This window comes from Hippocampus guttulatus, chromosome 8 (assembly GCF_054856545.1).
Source record: "Hippocampus guttulatus isolate MCC_2025c chromosome 8, RoL_Hgut_1.0, whole genome shotgun sequence".
Lineage (NCBI taxonomy): Eukaryota > Metazoa > Chordata > Actinopteri > Syngnathiformes > Syngnathidae > Hippocampus > Hippocampus guttulatus.
The window spans coordinates 11,618,790-11,635,765 of NC_141268.1; the positions used below are offsets into that span (position 1 = coordinate 11,618,790).

Genomic DNA, 16,976 nt, shown 5'->3' on the forward strand with positions numbered 1-16,976 from the left:
GGCCCGCCCCATCATTTTATGTGGCCTGCGAAAGCAAATCATGCATGTCAAGTTCGACGATGCTTGCTCAAATCTGAACCAAAATTTCAAATTGTCATATGTAATCCACAATAACAGTCATTATTCTTGACTTCTGATTTTAAAATAGTTATCCATCAATTTGATGTGTGCTGTGTACTGTATGTAATATGTGGAGGTGATTAAAGATTTATATGGTTTCCCAAAATTCATAACGACCCTCCAAGGGAAACCGTAAGTACAATGTGGCCCGTGACAAATATGAATTTGATACCCCTGGAATTGACCATCTTGGATCATTCTTATGTATGGAAAAAATGTCTTTCTATTTATCGTCGGGCGTCATTCAACTCAACGTTTCAAATCTTGCAAGACTTTTGGAAGACAAAAGATTCATCCAAATGAAAAATGCCGTTTTTTACACCCCCCCCCCCCCCCCCCCAAGACACCATCATGGAAAATGTATGGCATCGAGGAAATATGTGATCATAACCAAAGAATCATGAATGGAACTTGGAAATGACCCACACACCCCTGTCCTTGCTTTTCAGTACAATATGAGAAAACGACAGTAATGAAAGAACTGAATTTACATAAGTAAGTGAATTGTATTTGGTATTTATGCAAAGACACTCACCATCCAAGGCCACAATTAGTAGGTTTTGAGGGTTGGCTTAATTCTATTTACATAAAGTGATGATCTTCCAACATGTATAATGTAGCTGAGAATTTACTTTTCAGGGTCTTCAAATTAGGTTTTACGATACCATTGCATTATTTTCAGTCTATTATCTTTGGACCTCAGCAGGGATGCAACGGCTGAAGTCCGTATGACATATACCTTGGCGTTCATGTAAAAGTGGCATGCTGGCCTGATCTCCCCTTCTACTTGCTGTCATTTGTGTGTGTGTGTGTGTGTGTGTGTGTGTGTGTGTGTGTGTGTGTGTGTGTGTGTGTGTGTGTGTGTGTGTGTGTGTGTGTGTGTGTGTGTTGAGCCATCATGACATGGCTGAGTGCAGCAGCCTCCCCGGGGCGGTCATGTGCCTTGGTGCTCAGTCGGACCACTGAGACACGTGTCGTAGATCTTTTCTGTTTCTGTACAGTAAGAACCCTTGTCTTTCGTCTTATACACACGCGCACGCACACACAAACACACACTTCCATTCCCCACTCCCCATTTTCGCCTTGTTTCCATGTGTGAATTCAGACAACCTCTTCTCGTCATATCGCAATAGGGCAAACGGCAGCGGTGCCTTGCAGGTTTTCCTCCCCTCCCATTCATTTCTTATTATCCTTGACATCCACAAACACCTTGTGACATCACAGGGAGGAGATGCAATCATTCTCGCTGCTTGGCTTCAGTACACCGCTTCTTCTTTCCTTCGCAACCTCCTCTTTTCCCCATTGCAGTGTTTTCATTTTTCATTTCCCCATCACATTTAATGGCTACAAGACAATGATGTGCATCTAAAGCCTCCGTGTGAGTATACTCTGATGTTAAGAGCATAAAAACGAATATGTACAGCAAAGGATTCAATTCATGACCGGGATGACAATGACAATAATATTGTCGATTTAATGGTACCACACTTGAACATTTTACTGCCACATAAGCTCAAAAATATGAAAGATCAACTGAAACGGCGAAAAGAAAATCCACACTTACTATACTATATATTAATTTGAAAAAATAATCTATGGTTTCTTATTTCACGGAAACATTTCAAGTCTTAGCAGGGGTTGTATGAACGAGACTTCGAGGCCATAAATATGAAGCAATAAAATGAAACACACAAAGTGCAGTGGTAACTGAGTATGCCTTGTGCTGCATGACAATGAGATGGGAATAAAATGAAAGGGCTATTACAGAAAATTGCAGCAAAATGACCAAACCTAAGGCAGACTCAAAAACGAACATCGTGGAGCAATCACTCGCATCAGAGTCAACTGATGAGCATCCCCGTTGAAGATGTCATATCACAAAATCATCTTTAACCCTTTCCGGGACCGCGGTTACGACAGTGGACAGCTGATCATGTTATCGGGTTACAGGGCGCGTAAAAGGGTTCATACTGCACAGGGAGCACAAAACGTGCCAAAACTCCATCCACATTTTGATTCATCAGAGAACCTGCTGACATGTTTTGATGGATGCTGCTATTTTGGTTTGGGAAAAGTAGTTCTACGATGTTCTACAGTGTTTATGACCGTGCAAGTATTGCCATGTGACTAACTGGGGCATATCCTTCAATGTTTCATATGATTTTTGAAATTACAGTAAGCATTTTTAGTGTGCAAACTGCAGCTCCTCAGCAAGCTGTAAATGATTATGAATGTGGGTGTTTAGGGCTCAGGAGGGAGATTTTTTTCTTTTAGTCACGACTTGCTGGCTGCGCACACGTTAAGGTAAGTGTCGGCTCATCTGATTATTTTTGGGCTGTTAACGTGAAAAGGGCTTATTGAGAGTAATGTCGTGTGAAACCCCCTCCCTCACGCCTCCCCCCGTAGTTGGTGAAATGCAAACACGGACATCACGACGACAAGAACGCAATGCAGTCAGGCAGCGTGAAGCCGCCCACGCTGGCATCGTGCCGCCGCCGCACATACGGAAACATACAGGCAGAAAAACAGCCACCCCGAATTGTTCCCTCCTCTCCTCTTAGTCTTTTTTGTGCGATGGAAATGATTCATCGAGAGTTTTCAAGCCTAAGGACAGCTATCACGGCGGGGCTTCAATTACTTAACCCTTGATTTATGTGGCCTGCGGCATGAATATGAGCGCGGCGCACAATGGATGTCAACTTGAAAAACGGCGGGATAATGCGGCGGGTGGGAAGGAGTGCAGTTGAAGAACAGCTGACCAATATTTCAAACAGATTACTCATTAATAAAAGTCATCATGAGGACAGCAAATTCTCTGAGCTATTGTAATAATGACACATCAGTGATTACTGATTTGGGAGTGTGACTGTGTTCCCGATGCTACTGCTCTTATATTGGCTTAACAGAGTTACAGTGGTACAAAACTGATAGTTTCATACAGTGCATTTCAAGGGGCCCAAGTATTGGTGGCAGGGTCTCATTTATGCTTCTTTAGTTCCATTTTTGTTGTTTTGGACTTCCATCCATCCATCCATCCATCCATTTTCCAATCCGCTTTATCGGCACAAGGGTCGCAAGGGGTGCTGGAGTTTATCCCAGCCATCTTCGGGTGGTAGGTGGGGGACACCCTGAACCGGTTGCCAGCCAATCGCAGGATTTTAAACTTCTGTTTCATCTTTTTGTTACATTCTAGACCTCATTTATCTTTTCTTCCTTTGCATTCCGATTTTGACACGAATTTTGAACTTCTACCAGGAGTTGCCTCACAAGCCGAGTCGGGCACTGGATGGTGCCCCTTGAAGGGGGGTACTTTTCCTTATTGTTTTAGTTGCTATGCAGTTGCTGTGGCTCCTTTATGCTTTGTTCTGTCAAACAGGCTTGATGTCTCACACAAACTTGGATTACTCAGTGACAGGTTGTCAGTACGTCGGGCTTTCTACCGGGATCATCTCTCCTCCGTGTCTTCTGCATCCAGCCGTGCTCTCTGTCGCGACTTTGGCTTTTCGTAGATAAAGACTTTCACTTTTCAACTGCCATGTCATGTCTGCTTCTGGGTTCTAATTCTGCTCCTTTTGTACGAAAAAAAAATATGAATATAAAGCAGTCAAATGAAAATCAGGAGTCGTTCTACTGTAATTTGGTATGACAATCAGCATGTGTCTTTCATAACCTTGAAATGTCGGGACTGTTACAAACTGAGGACCCTGTGTATGTTTATCTGTTGACGAAAATGCACTTTATTTGAATTTAAAAACATACTTAACTGTGTCCAATATTGACACTTTCAGGGACAGCGGTCACTACAGTGGACAGCCTATTATGTTATCAGGTTACAGGTTATCATTATTAGTGCATGTAAGGGTTAACTGCTTTGTTTTGCCTATTCTACGAAGGAAATGCAGCCTTTCCAGTTTGCCCAAGAGGTTTAAAATGCAGCAATTGCTTCGCATCCCAGTGTGTGTTGTAAAACAATGCCCCCGGGGGCTGATGCTGGGTGGGCCAAGCCGATAGTGAATCGTGTGCAGCTCAGATTGGCTTTAGACCAATCTGACTTGCTGATGTATAAGAACCTCTCATTCGCTACACTGAAGACAGACCGTTGGAGAAAATAGTGTTTTTTGATGTCTAGAAATGAGATTTTTTCAGATTTGAACATCCTCTCGGCTCATTCTGGTTCTTTCTTTCCTGACGACTTTTCCGCTATTATCACAGCTCTCCCATCTGACTCCTCTTGTCGCTCCATTTTCATTTTCCTCCTTACTTACTCTCTTCTTATGCCCCCACCGATAACCAGTAAAACAAACAGTGCTGATTCACATCGATTGTATCGTAATGCTGCAGGAAAAAAAGAAAGCACAGGGGGATACATGGGAGCTTCTTCCAGCTCACACACGGTCAGATTTCATCTCATTTTTGCTCTGTGACTGAAAGCAGAAGCTCAAAATTCATTTAGGAGGACCGCAGGCAGTAAACCTTTTTGCTATTAGGCGGCTACACTCAACACAGCGGGATCAATTTTGGAAGTAAACTCTTGGAAGACCAAAATAACTTTTTAGCAATGGAAGTAAGCGACACAACCACCTGCTACGATATCCTCCCGGTCAATGTCACAGTTCAGTATCAAAGCATTTACTCTGTTGAGAGAGTAAATTGTTTGGCAGGTAGGGGGTTTATTTAGTTGTATGATATAGAAGTTAATTTCACTTTACAATTGCATGACAGTCGAGAATGTGACATGATGTTAAAAGGTCGCCTTTACGGTTAATAACGGTTTAATACTCTGAAACGTAATGATCATTTTGAAGGCAGCATGTTCTATGCTGGTAGTTCGCAGATCTGCCCCTCAGTTCAGCGGTTTAGCGTTCAAATCCTATCTTTCTTGCTTCCTCCCCTGTTCAAGAAACATGTATGTTGGCTTACCTAAAGACTTAGAAATTAGCAGTAGGGGTGAGCTCACAAGCTACTCAAACAAGGACACCATCATTGTGTTAAAAAGAGTTTAGGAAAATAAACTAACAGAACAACGTGGAAATTAACCAGAGCCTTGGAATGGATTGTTTTGCTCTGGATTCTCGCTGGCATTACAATTGTGTTGCCCCTGAGATTGAACCAACAGAGATTATACGGTAAATCTTAATTAGATACAGTGTGCCGGCACAAGAGAGCATCTCTTTTGCCCCAGTCTTCTAATTGCATTGCACCACTGCAGAGCAGATCAAATTACCCGTACTGAAGTGTAGCAGGAGAATAACTTGATGGCTTGGCTGGATGCACATTGAATGTACATGAGAACATAAAAAGCATTTTGACGTCTACCAAGACAAAGCATAAACAGTGCAGCATATGCTTTTACACAAACATCTGAAATCCCTAATGAATATGTCTCCATAGCAATCCGGACAGCAAAGTGTGTTTATGCGTGCGTTTGTGATGCTGTTAGATTTGTAATACATTTTCATAAAAAAAAGATTGAAATGTGATGCAAAAGTCACATGTTTAGTTGATGCCAAGAAAGTACCCCGAAGACTGTTCCACACTGGTACTCTTTCAGTTAGTTAGTTAGTTAATTAGTCTATTAGGCTCACACTGGAGGGAGTGATACCCAATTATTTTTTTTCTTTTTCATTCACATTACAAAAACAAATGTGACTTCTACTATTGACGCAATGCGCCCGTGATCTGAAATGTCATCAGTGTTGCCTCAGTGTTTACGGATGTAAATATGGTTCCGCGCGTAGGAGCTCATTTTATTGTCTTATATTGGCAGAGTCGCAAGGCGGGAGGAGGTAGAAATATTTTGGGGATATGAGGGAACGCTCTCAATGTCTCATTTCTCAATGTCTTCGCTTTGAGTTTCCTGTTTCAAGTCATTAATTTCAAGGACTAAATTCAAGTCAAATGTAAAGACAACAACTGTTACTCAAAACAAATTTGCAGATTCACGGTCATTGTCATGAATCTTCTGAGCAGCCTCTCCCAGACGCACGGAGCACAGAGTGAGCTTTTGATGACGTATAGTGCAAATGCGTGTGGATGAGCGTTAATACTGCAGACAGATCACATACATATCGAATTTATATCCGCATACAAAAGAGGCCCAGGTCGGATTTGAAAAAAATCTGAATTGTTATTTCGTAGCGAGAAGGACTTTGTGAATATGGTCATGAATGTCAGAAACTAATTAGTTTGTGTTGCTATAGTTGCTTATTGTGAGCGGTAATTTTCCATTTGCCACAGAAGTGTAGGGGAGTTTCAGGCATTTCAGCCATATTTGATTTATTAAACCGTCACGATTAAGTCTGACGATGAAGCTTCTGGAGCATGGTTTGTTGCACTGGAGGGACCTCATCTGCATAAAATATGAGTTGAGACGATTATAATGCAAATGCCAGCGCATCATGCCAATCCATCAACGGATCAGCCACTGAGAAAACTCATGCAAGCACACAGAGGACAAGGACTTTCCACACATTAGGGATGAAGCCAAGATTGAGAGGAAGACACACTAAGTGCACTGTGTTGCCTTCAAATGCAGTACAGCACATGCAAGAGCATTCAAAATAAATTGGAATAATTTGGAAAAAGTCATTTGCTTATTCAGTTTAGTTCGAAATGTGAAACTCATAAAAGTAAGCTGAGCCAAAAGGCCAAACTCTCAATTCACCGGTCGATCTACATCCCAACCCTCACCTATACTCACGAGCTATAGGTCAAGACCGAGAGAACGAGATCCCGGATACAAGCGGCCGAAATGTTTTTTTCTCCGCAGAGATAAGGTGAGAAGCTCGGTCATCCGGGTGGGGCTCAAAGTCGAGCCACTTCTCCTTCACGTTGACAGGAGCCTGATGAGATGGCTCGGGCATCTGGTTAGGATGCCTCCCTGGTGAGGTGTTCTGGGCATGTCCCACCATCAGGAGACCCTGGGGATGACCCAGGACATGCTTGAGAGACTCTGTCTCCCAGCTGGCCTGGGAACGCCTTGGGTTTCCCCGGGAAGAGCTGGAACAAGTGGCTGGAGAGAGGGACGTCTGGGTTTCCCTGCTAAAGCTGTTGCCCCCACGACCCGACTCTGGATAAGCGGGAGAACATGGATGGATTGATGGATGGATGGATGCATGGATGGATGGAAAGTCTTGCCTGATTTCTTTATTAAAATTTATTTGTATTGCTTTTCTTACTCTTTTTAGTCTTGTTTCTTTTAGATCTGGGGTTCCATTTGGGCTAAGTTAGAATAATACAAATTATTTTTAAAAATCAAATCATAAAAGACTGTATTTCACTCTGAGTTTTGTGAACATATTTAACATGAGACTTACTTTTTAACTGAATTCCTGAAATAAAATGATTTTTCAGTTTACTGAGATGCACCTCTACATATAAAACATATTTCTTTTCAAAAAAACCTTAAGTGAGTCATTGTTCTGTTTTCCAATCATCAAGAAATAATTTAACGTGAGATCAGTCTCCTGACAACACCATAGGTCCAACTTAGGAGAAAAAGATTACTTGTTGCCATGGTAACACCAGCGGTTGTGAGGCCGATCGGTATGCTTTACAGCCTTTTTCGGTATCTGTACGCCTCATGCATGGTAACTGCTTTATCTGCAGAGCGCCGCACAGAAAGCCGGACGATGCCTTTCTTTGTACTGTTAGGCCAAAGGTTGTCCTTTCCCACATGTTTTAAACTGTGAAGGGATGGGAGAAAAGGTCACCGTGTTGATTTAACACTCCTTTACAGTGATTCACCACAAAGATACCTCAATATGTTATTATCGCTGGTCTTACTTGACAGAAGACGTGAGATCCGCCGGAGTCATTTCAATTGCTCTTAAATGAAAATAAAATAAATCACAGCTTTTTTTTGCAGCAAACGTATCCATCTATGCAGGGCTGCCCTCTCTCTCCTTGAGAGAATATAATAGAGGGGAAGTGAAGAGGTCTGTTCATGCAATACCCAGCACTCTGCAAAAGGTCAGAGCTCTCATTCTGTATATTGGATAAAAAAAAAAACCCAGACACACACAACTGCATTATCTGCTGTCTGTTTCCACTGATCTGACCTAATGATCCAACTCATTGTCGAATCAACTGATTTTGCAATGATGAGCAAGTGCGGTACTTAACGCTGTATTAGTATTGCATGAGGTGACCTTCGAAGTCAAATGGCCAAAAGCTGTAAAATTCTGACTTCGCCCAAAAGGTTGGGGAGGGAGGGACGTGCCTTAAATGTTGCGGAAATTACGGAAAATGGAAGGCTCACAAATGCACACGCGCTTCACTTCACCGCATTCCAGGCAGCGCCAAAGGATTAACTCTGCATGTGTGAATTGTTCGAGTGTTTCAATGTCATAATAGTCAGAGATGCTCGCCAGTTGTGAAGTGGTTGACGGAGAAAATCACTGAGCGAAGCTTGTCGACTGCCAAGGTAGCTTCCTGCCCGAGCCATCAACTGGCTAGCAGTCAAAACTCGTGATCAAAACGTATGTATGTTGTCTGTCTGCTGTGTTCTGTTTGTGATTCCCTATCACTGTGTTGCGGCATTAGTATGCCATGCGAGATCACCAGGTGTTTGAAATTCTCGTTTATTTCCAAAAAATAAAGTATGTAGGCTCATCAATCTATGCCAGCAACGAATAGGTAGAACAAAGAAAAATGATAGAATAATAGCTTTATGTTTAACTAAACAGGCCTACACGTATGAATACATTGAGATGAGATCATTATTCCAGTCCTATATTTTTACTCTTTGTGAAATGTAGCAAATGTAATATATGTGCCGCCGCTGACAATTGTAACAAAGTACAGTTGTGAAAAAGTAAAATGGCTACTCCCTATCATGTTCAAAATTAGCTAAAAGGCTGGAGGTAAACAAATAACGGGTAATCTGGCCGCAGTAGACCTTTAAGAAAAAAAAAAAAACCTTCAAATGATGCTGATTAGTTAGTAAGTATTGACTTAAACGCAGCCATTGCATTCACTAATGGCCCGGGCCCATGGGAGCGAGCACAAAGACCCGCACAGAATAAATAGTGGGACAAGAAAAACGTACATCATGCAAGCCGTTCAAAAAGCTGTGCAATCTGGTTGAATCTGCTCAGCAGCCATATTTGAAATATTTGGTTTTATCAGAAAACTGCATCAATTTATGCTAACGTCACCCTTTAAATTACGTAACCTCTCTGGGTAATAAGCGGTTGAGTGCGGCGTGACACAAAGCGATTAGTTGTGTGGTGAGGGTCTTGCTCGTGTTTAAATCCTTTCAACACCAAGTCTACTTGTGGTGAAATATGATGCAACTGCATCAGTTCTTGATTGTGCTCTGTTTCAATATACACCTTTTTCACTTTCAATGGTAGCCAAGATAGTTTCTTGTTTGATCTTCTATTACAACACTGATGAGGCAATCTTGCTGGATTTTTGTGTGAAAGAAGCAATTTGGAGACCTAGCGATATGCAATCCTCTCTTACATTGCTTCCAAAATCTGGCATTTTTCTCACCTCCTCTCTGGAACGTTGATTCGTCAAAAGCTTGCAGACACAGAATGAGGGGAGGTCGTATTTAACAGAGGCGAATGCCATCATGTGACAAGAGTGTGAAGTTTAACGCCCGACTCTAACTTCTCCTGCCCTGTTGTGTTGAAAGTAATTGTCACTTGTCCATTGTATGGCACCAGATGGTGCGCTGACATCATCATGCATCCGACTAGCTAATTGCTGGGTGCCCTTTCACACGGTGAAGTGTCGGCAACTCGCCGCCTTGACTGTGTTCTGTCCAAAACACAAACAGCTCTGATGAGATCGCTGAGAATAAAGTATGACAGGAGTTCGGGCGTAGAAACGCAAGGGAGTTAAAACCAGCAGCTAATGTGAGGCCATTTTAACAGAAAGCTGCAATCAGGTGACCAAGTGGCAAAGACCTACTTAACCCCCCCCCCCCCCTACTCCCCCCCTCAACATTCCTAGTAAGACAATGTCTTTGTTGACAAAAAACATTTTCAAACTCAAATTTTGGACTGCAGGGCAATGAGCGGCATCCGCTACAAAACCTTCCAATTATGTTAAGTCACCAATTATTTGCCGCTAACGCGCACGGCGGGGCAGCAAACGGAATCATACTGGAGCTGACGCAGATACCGCAGAAATCAAGCAGAGAGGACGACGGGTACAAAGGGGATGTGCAGTCCTGGTTTGGGAGAGCAAAAGGAAAGAGAACAGATGCGGCCTTTGGGCTGAAACTGCTGAATCACCACGTCTTATCATATTACTTCATCACTTCCTGAACCCGCAGCAGCAGAAGCAGCATTTACGGTAACGGCAGTTTCCTTCTCTGGAGACGCACAAAAAGCAACTGTCATGATGAAAGGCACCCAGAGGCAGCAAGAGGAAAGGAAAGGGTGGGTGTGACATGCAATTTAAAAAAAAAAAAAGGTGTTTTACAGACTATCAGCCTGTTTTGTTTATCACCCTGACCCCCTCCCCCGTTTTACCAGAATCACCTTGAACGTCCCTGGATGCTGTCTTCTCCGTCACCCGTCAACCCTACGGGCTCAGAGTGTGTTACGTAACCGCTACATCTAACACGCTCGTCTCTGCGTCTTCCTCCTCTCTTTTTGGAGTGTGTTCCCAAAAGGCCATTCGCACGGCACAGTCGATACTAGCGAGTGAGTGACTCATAGCTCATTGCTAATATTTAGAGGGAAAAATTGGGACCATTAGTGTTGCTTAACTGCGGGCTCAATTTCCTCTTGAAACACAAGACTGAATGCCAATGTTTGTCTGTCAAATATGGTTGTAAGACGGAAAGCAATCCATGCCGGGGTCGTTAACTGGTTTGATGGATTGCCCAGAGTACTTTGCACACCTTAGCAAGAAGCTTTTTTTTTCTGTAAATGGGGAAATCAAAGTCCCCACAAACGTCAAAAGAACGTTGTTACAACGCAAATTCTGCCGCTGGCTGTTAAATCTCTAGACTAACCTTTTCAAACTTTGAGGAGATTAAATGTAAATCACTTTGGGCAAAAAAAAAAAGTCTCCCAAGTGAATAAATCACCCTATAATATTTTAATACATCACCCAGAAGAAAATCAGGAAGAGTTTAAAATAAAGTCATTGAATACTGCCAGACACAACTACAATTAATAGTTGTTTTTCTGTTTGAAAAGGAGATAATGGATGATAACGTTGGTGATTTATCATGATATGGCACCACTGTTTGATGACATCTTATGGTATAATAATGATAGAAATGAGTCTAGAGGAGGGATTTCTAACATAGTTTGTTGTTTTGGAAGGTAAGAGCATGAACGTCTCATGTGTTGTTCTTGGCCAAGTGGAAAATCAATAACATTAGTAGAACGTCTCTCTGGCTTATATGCCAGAAGCAATGATAGAAGTGAGATTTAATTTATTATCATATGGAATCTTCTTAATATGAATTGTAATTTTCTGACGTTACCATTTTCTTTTCATGACGCAGAGTAGATTTGCAATTAAGATTGCCCTTCAGACCTTTAGGATCACAGATTTGCAACAAGTCACTGCATTCATCAAGCACAAATGATTGCAAACACATCCATATGCACAAGTAGCCTATATTATAAACGTAAATCAGAAATAATCTAAATCAGAGCCTTGCGTATTTTGCAAATGAAATACAAACAGCACAGATCACATAAAAGGAGAACTGCATTCTGTTCAGCCATGCATTCAAATGCAATGCTTTTATGGATGCAGGCTGCGGCGCCTTCTCACATTTGGTCGTCACCGCATCCATGGGTGGCCGCCATCCAATCATATGCCACCAAAACACTCGCAGCAGGAGACGCAGGATTAACATACTGCAGAGCTGCCATTCATATTCGCATTCAGGCCAGCACTGTGTACTGGTACCTCCTTGAATAAAACACGCAGTCACATGCAAAATGTTGGAGGTTGTAAAAGACGTCATTTCTAGGAGTTATTGTAACAGTGAAAATGATTCCTCTTCAATTTCCACCGTTTGTTACTCATGACACCACTACGGTTGCGGGGTTTCAAAACATTTTTTTTCATGTTTTCATTTTCAGTTTGCGTTGGGGCAGACGAGCGCGACATTAAGTCCTTGTTTCAAAATGGTCAAGATGCAATGACTAAAGAGGGCTGCCGAGTAGGGGTTCAACAACTTGAAGTTTTTTTTAATGGGCGGCCATGTTGTTGCCAAAACATGTCATTGGCAGCTATTCGACCTCAAGCTATAACCATCACAGTGGAGTGGTGAAGTCGACACATTGCCTACTCGTAGCACAGAGCATCTCTCCTCCCCCTCCCTCTTCCCTACTGACAAACTCAACAAAAGCCTGACTCACTGATGCCTAAACGATTATTCAAAGCGATTTCTATGTGATGTGTGTGGTGTGTTAAAAGTAAATTTTCCTTCCAGATCTGAATGGAAAAAAAAAAATTGTGGCTGACAAGTGTAAATGTTAAAACGGTTCAGCGTTTACAATCACAAATCCGTTTGTGTGGTCATCACCGATGTCAGCTGAGCCACAGATTGTGACTGTGGCAGGAAACTGAACGATTCTATCCAAATATGGAGCGTTCAAAAGCTCGCGCTGATACTGAACACAAATGAAGAAGCAACTGGTTGTGTTGCGTTTTTGTATACTTTAAAGTGCCCAGCAAGTCGAAGTATATCGTTATAAGAAGCTGACCTGTTATTACACATTTCAAGGCAGTATAGGAGCCACTGTGACTGTCAACTTCTGTTCATTTTTCCCTGAAAACACGGTTATATGTGTGTGGGTTTTTTTGGCTTTGGCTGAAAAACTGAAAGAGGAAGAGACAAGCATGTGGCCTAAATGTCACCATATTTTGATTGCGGGACCGGATGGGAAATTTCATATCCAACATTCAATTTTCCGCTTTGGTAAAAAAACAATTATCTCTGTCTGGCAAGTATTTTTTTTATGTCACACCAGATGTTGTTACTAGAATCATCTAATCATCTGATTGCAGGATGCTGTGTCACTCTGTGAAACTGGACGCCGTTACGGCTATGTCCCGCCTTTTTCTGAATTATATGCAGCGTACGCAGAATATAGGTAGGTGGCTGATTGTCGGTATTTCTGCTATATGACTGTGATGTACCTTATAAAATTCATTGGACTGTTGTTTTTTTTTTAACCCTTTCATGCACCCTGTGACCTGATAACACAATAAGCTAGCCACTGTAGTTACCGCTGGTTCACTTGGCTGTTTCCTGCCGTGTTTCTCTAAGATCCTGGATTGCGCTGCGTGTTAAAATCTCGATGTATCCTCCTTTAACTGGGTCAGTGTTGTGTTTAAACAGCACCAATGTGGAATGGAAGGACCGAGTCTCCTCCACCTTTAGCCGGCTGTTACAGAGACCCGATGATGCCTGTATAAATTGTGAATGCTGAAATGGTGGGAGAGGGGTGTGAAGTTTCATACTTGACACTCAATTCTCCTGCGCCGTTGTTTTGAAAGCATTTCCCGCGGCCCGCAAAGTATTCTATATGTGACACCAGATGCCGAGGCTAATGTTGACATATATTTAATAGACTGATTGCGAGATAAAAAGCTGACACAGTTGAGGCAATAGCTCTCGTTCATGGTGTAAATGGCATTGATGATTTATTGCCAGATCTTCTGTTATGGCTGCGGTGTTACTATTTCGCTGTATCTCTGTGTGAAAGAGGCCATGATTGTTCTGCCATGGTGGTGGCCTATGATCCATGAAGTGCTCCTGTTTGATGGATGGAACCAAGAAGAATGCATGTCGAATCCTTACAGTGAGAGGAGTGGCTTCATTTTCTCAGCGATTGATCTAGTCATGGGTGCAGTCTGCCTTTTGATCTGATCGGAATAAGCTAGGATAGATTCTGTGACTCTGAACGGCAAAGGCGGTATTGATAATTGATCAACTCATAGAACCGATATTGAGGTACACAAAATGCCTGTGTCAGGCAGGACACGACGTCCACCAAATCACTTGCTCTGACACTATCACTAATAACACAATCTCATACAACGCATCACACAATCGATCTCCAACAACAGAGTTTACTATCCAATCCCATACCTGTCAACTTTTTGGAGCGCCAACCTGTATAAACTACCAAAAAAATCCTTATAAAGAGCAAAAAAATCCTTATAACATACCAAAGCATTTTATATGTCAAAATAACGGCAGAAAAAACCCCACGAAATTTTCAATTATATTTATTGTAGATCTCCATAATACAATGTCTGGTTAATGTCTAATCATCATTCTACTTAGTGGCATTACTGTGTTCAGAGTTGTATTCCTGTGTTACTTTTCACCAACTCCAAATGATTTGGAGTTGGTGAAAAAAAAAACGGAAATGTTCAGAATCCGTATGATTTGTGCGATACGGCCATATATGTAAGATTCACCACAAAATCCGTATGAACTATGGCTAAACCGTATGAGTTGACAGGTATGCAATCCACATACTTGACATGTGACTTGAAGTGCCAGAAAGCCACCCGGGAATCACAAATGTTATTACACAATACATCCGTCTAGCGTGATGATTTATTCAGTGCTTACATGCCCCTTCGATGACAGCGGGTGATTTATGTGCTGTTAGCATAAGGATAATAACCCGTTCACCAATGTGAGCTATCCAGGGATGAAACACTTACTCACAGCTCTCTGACATATGCACACATACGCAGGCTGGTGAAAGCAAGCACTATACATGTGACCCCTTGAGGAAAAACTCAACTACGAGGCTTTTTCTATTTTGGGAGCTTATCTGGTGAGTGTAAAATGGAGCAACAACAAAAATGACAATAATATTCCATGTATGTGGTGCTGATTACTTAGGACTGCACTTAGCTTTGCCAATGGTCAGTTTGGCATATGACTGCACCAAACTCGAAGAGCACACCATAAAGACCTACCTACCATCCCAAAAGTCACTTACCACTCATGTTGCAGCTCATCAATGACTAGGAGGATCTTAAACTTCTTGGAAAGGGAAGGAGAGGGAGCTGACTGTTCCACAAAACCGGCAGCAGACGCCGCTGTCTGCTTGACTGCATTGGTGATGGAACTGAAGGAGCTGAAGAACCCAGAGGAGCCACCAGAGGAGGCCGAGGACTGGGCCTGTTGAGGCTGCTGTTGAGCCTGCTGGGATAGGCGGCGCTCTTGAGGAGCCGGCGAGCTGACGGGGGCCTGAGAGGAGCCTTGGGTGGGAGACTGGGCAGGAGCCTGGGACGCGGCGGGACCTTGCTGGGATGGGGACGAGGCGGTCGGAGGAGGGGGCGCAGGTGGGTCTGGCCTCTGGAGGTCCGACATGTAGCCATTGGGCAGGTTGGACATGAAGCTACTGTCGGAGAGGCGGCGTCGGAGGAAGTTCATGGCGGCGTTGGGAATTCCTGATCCTTCTTTTGGTTAGTCGTCGAACAAGAACACGCACGAGCGGACGGAGAGGTTCACGTTGAAGCGGAGAGGTGAGAATCCGAGGTCAAGCGAAGAATGGCTGAGAGCATAGGGAGCAATGGATGGAAGCGATGGACGCAGCCCTGCTCCAGTCTTCAGGAGACTGCTCTCCACGCTGTTGTTCCTCCTGCCGGGCTTCTCACGAATGCATGTGTGCGATGCGTATGTGTGTGTGTGTGTGTGTGTGTGAGAGAGAGAGAGAGAGAGAGAGAGAGAGAGGGGTGTCGTCGCCCCCTGTGGGTGAGATGCTGCTGCTCTTCCGTCCTCAAACTAAGGTTGCCGCTTCCTTACTTCCTGCGAGCCGAATGAAGGGATGCTGCTCGCTCAGCTTATCGCAGCCCCTTCCTCTTGCGCTCACTCCATAGCTCGCCCCTCCTCCTCCTCCTACATCATACACCACTCCTGTGTGTGTATATTAATGCGTGTCGTGCTGCAGCCCGGCAGTACTGTGTGCCGTGTGCAACCAGTAGAAGGGGTTTCCTACTTAGTGTTCCATCCGTCGCTTAAACATGTAAACCCCCCCCCCCACCACCACCTTTTGAGACATCATCCATCCTTCCTGTTCTGTATCAGATCGTTTCTTATTTGCATGGGAAAGAGGAGAGGTGTGAAAACACCAATGGCAGCGATGCTTACTGTTTTTTTTTCTTCATACGATTTTGTGTGTTTTTGTATCATCTCTTGCCGAGTCACTGCAGCACACACAGCACATGTGAGATCTTTACCTCGCAGCAGCTCTTTGTTGCGGTGTCACTTTCAGTCTGAAACAAACACAATACATCTTTATTACCTCTATCTCTATCATCTCTATTAGAAAAGAAGGTGGAGATAATGAGGTGCACCTCAGAGATTTCAAAGGGAGAACCCTTCAGATGATGTCGACGACTATGAACGTTATCCTATCTGTGTCGGCCATTGTTAAGAAGCTTTTCATGCAGTTCACCTCTATTCGTCGTTTAATGGAAGGGCGCTTTCACAGCTGCAGTTCACGATTCAGGGGTGCGAATCTGTTGATGGATGTGCAGAAAATGAGAGCTTGAGTCTTCCTGCTAGCTGCCAATGCTATTGCTAATGTTGGTGCCGTACTGCGCACGCAGAATGCAAAGAAAGTTTTGGGGGAAAATCAGTACACTCATATCAAAGTTGTAGCAGAAGACTTTTCACATCAAAGCTGCACGCGACTGTTTTTTTTACTCTTTTGGTTATTTGATTCTTCTTCTTCATCTGACACAGTGCTACTCACCTAAAGGGTAGGACGTGCTGTCGGCAGAATGCACCACATCTGTCAGAAGAGACGGATCACCTCATTTAAAATGCAAGACAAATACAACACAACCTTTTAAACGACACTAAGGTAGTTTTTAAAAAAAAATTAAACTCCCAG

The 16,976-nt window shown here is 43.1% G+C and overlaps 1 protein-coding gene across 3 annotated transcripts in view; it reads right to left on the bottom strand.

Moving 5' to 3' along the window:
* The window catches only part of syn2b (synapsin IIb), a 53,147-nt gene extending 37,201 nt beyond the window's left edge, over nt 1-15,946 (bottom strand). The window contains exon 1 of one of the 3 annotated variants that reach the window (XM_086117335.1): nt 15,075-15,946. In XM_086117335.1, coding sequence (XP_085973461.1) covers nt 15,075-15,511 — 437 coding nt within the window. In that variant the 5' untranslated portion in view covers nt 15,512-15,946. The remainder of the gene's footprint in view (nt 1-15,074) is intronic. The other 2 variants (XM_086117337.1, XM_086117334.1) reach the window with 2 other exon arrangements.
* Between the last annotated feature and the right edge of the window lie 1,030 nt (nt 15,947-16,976).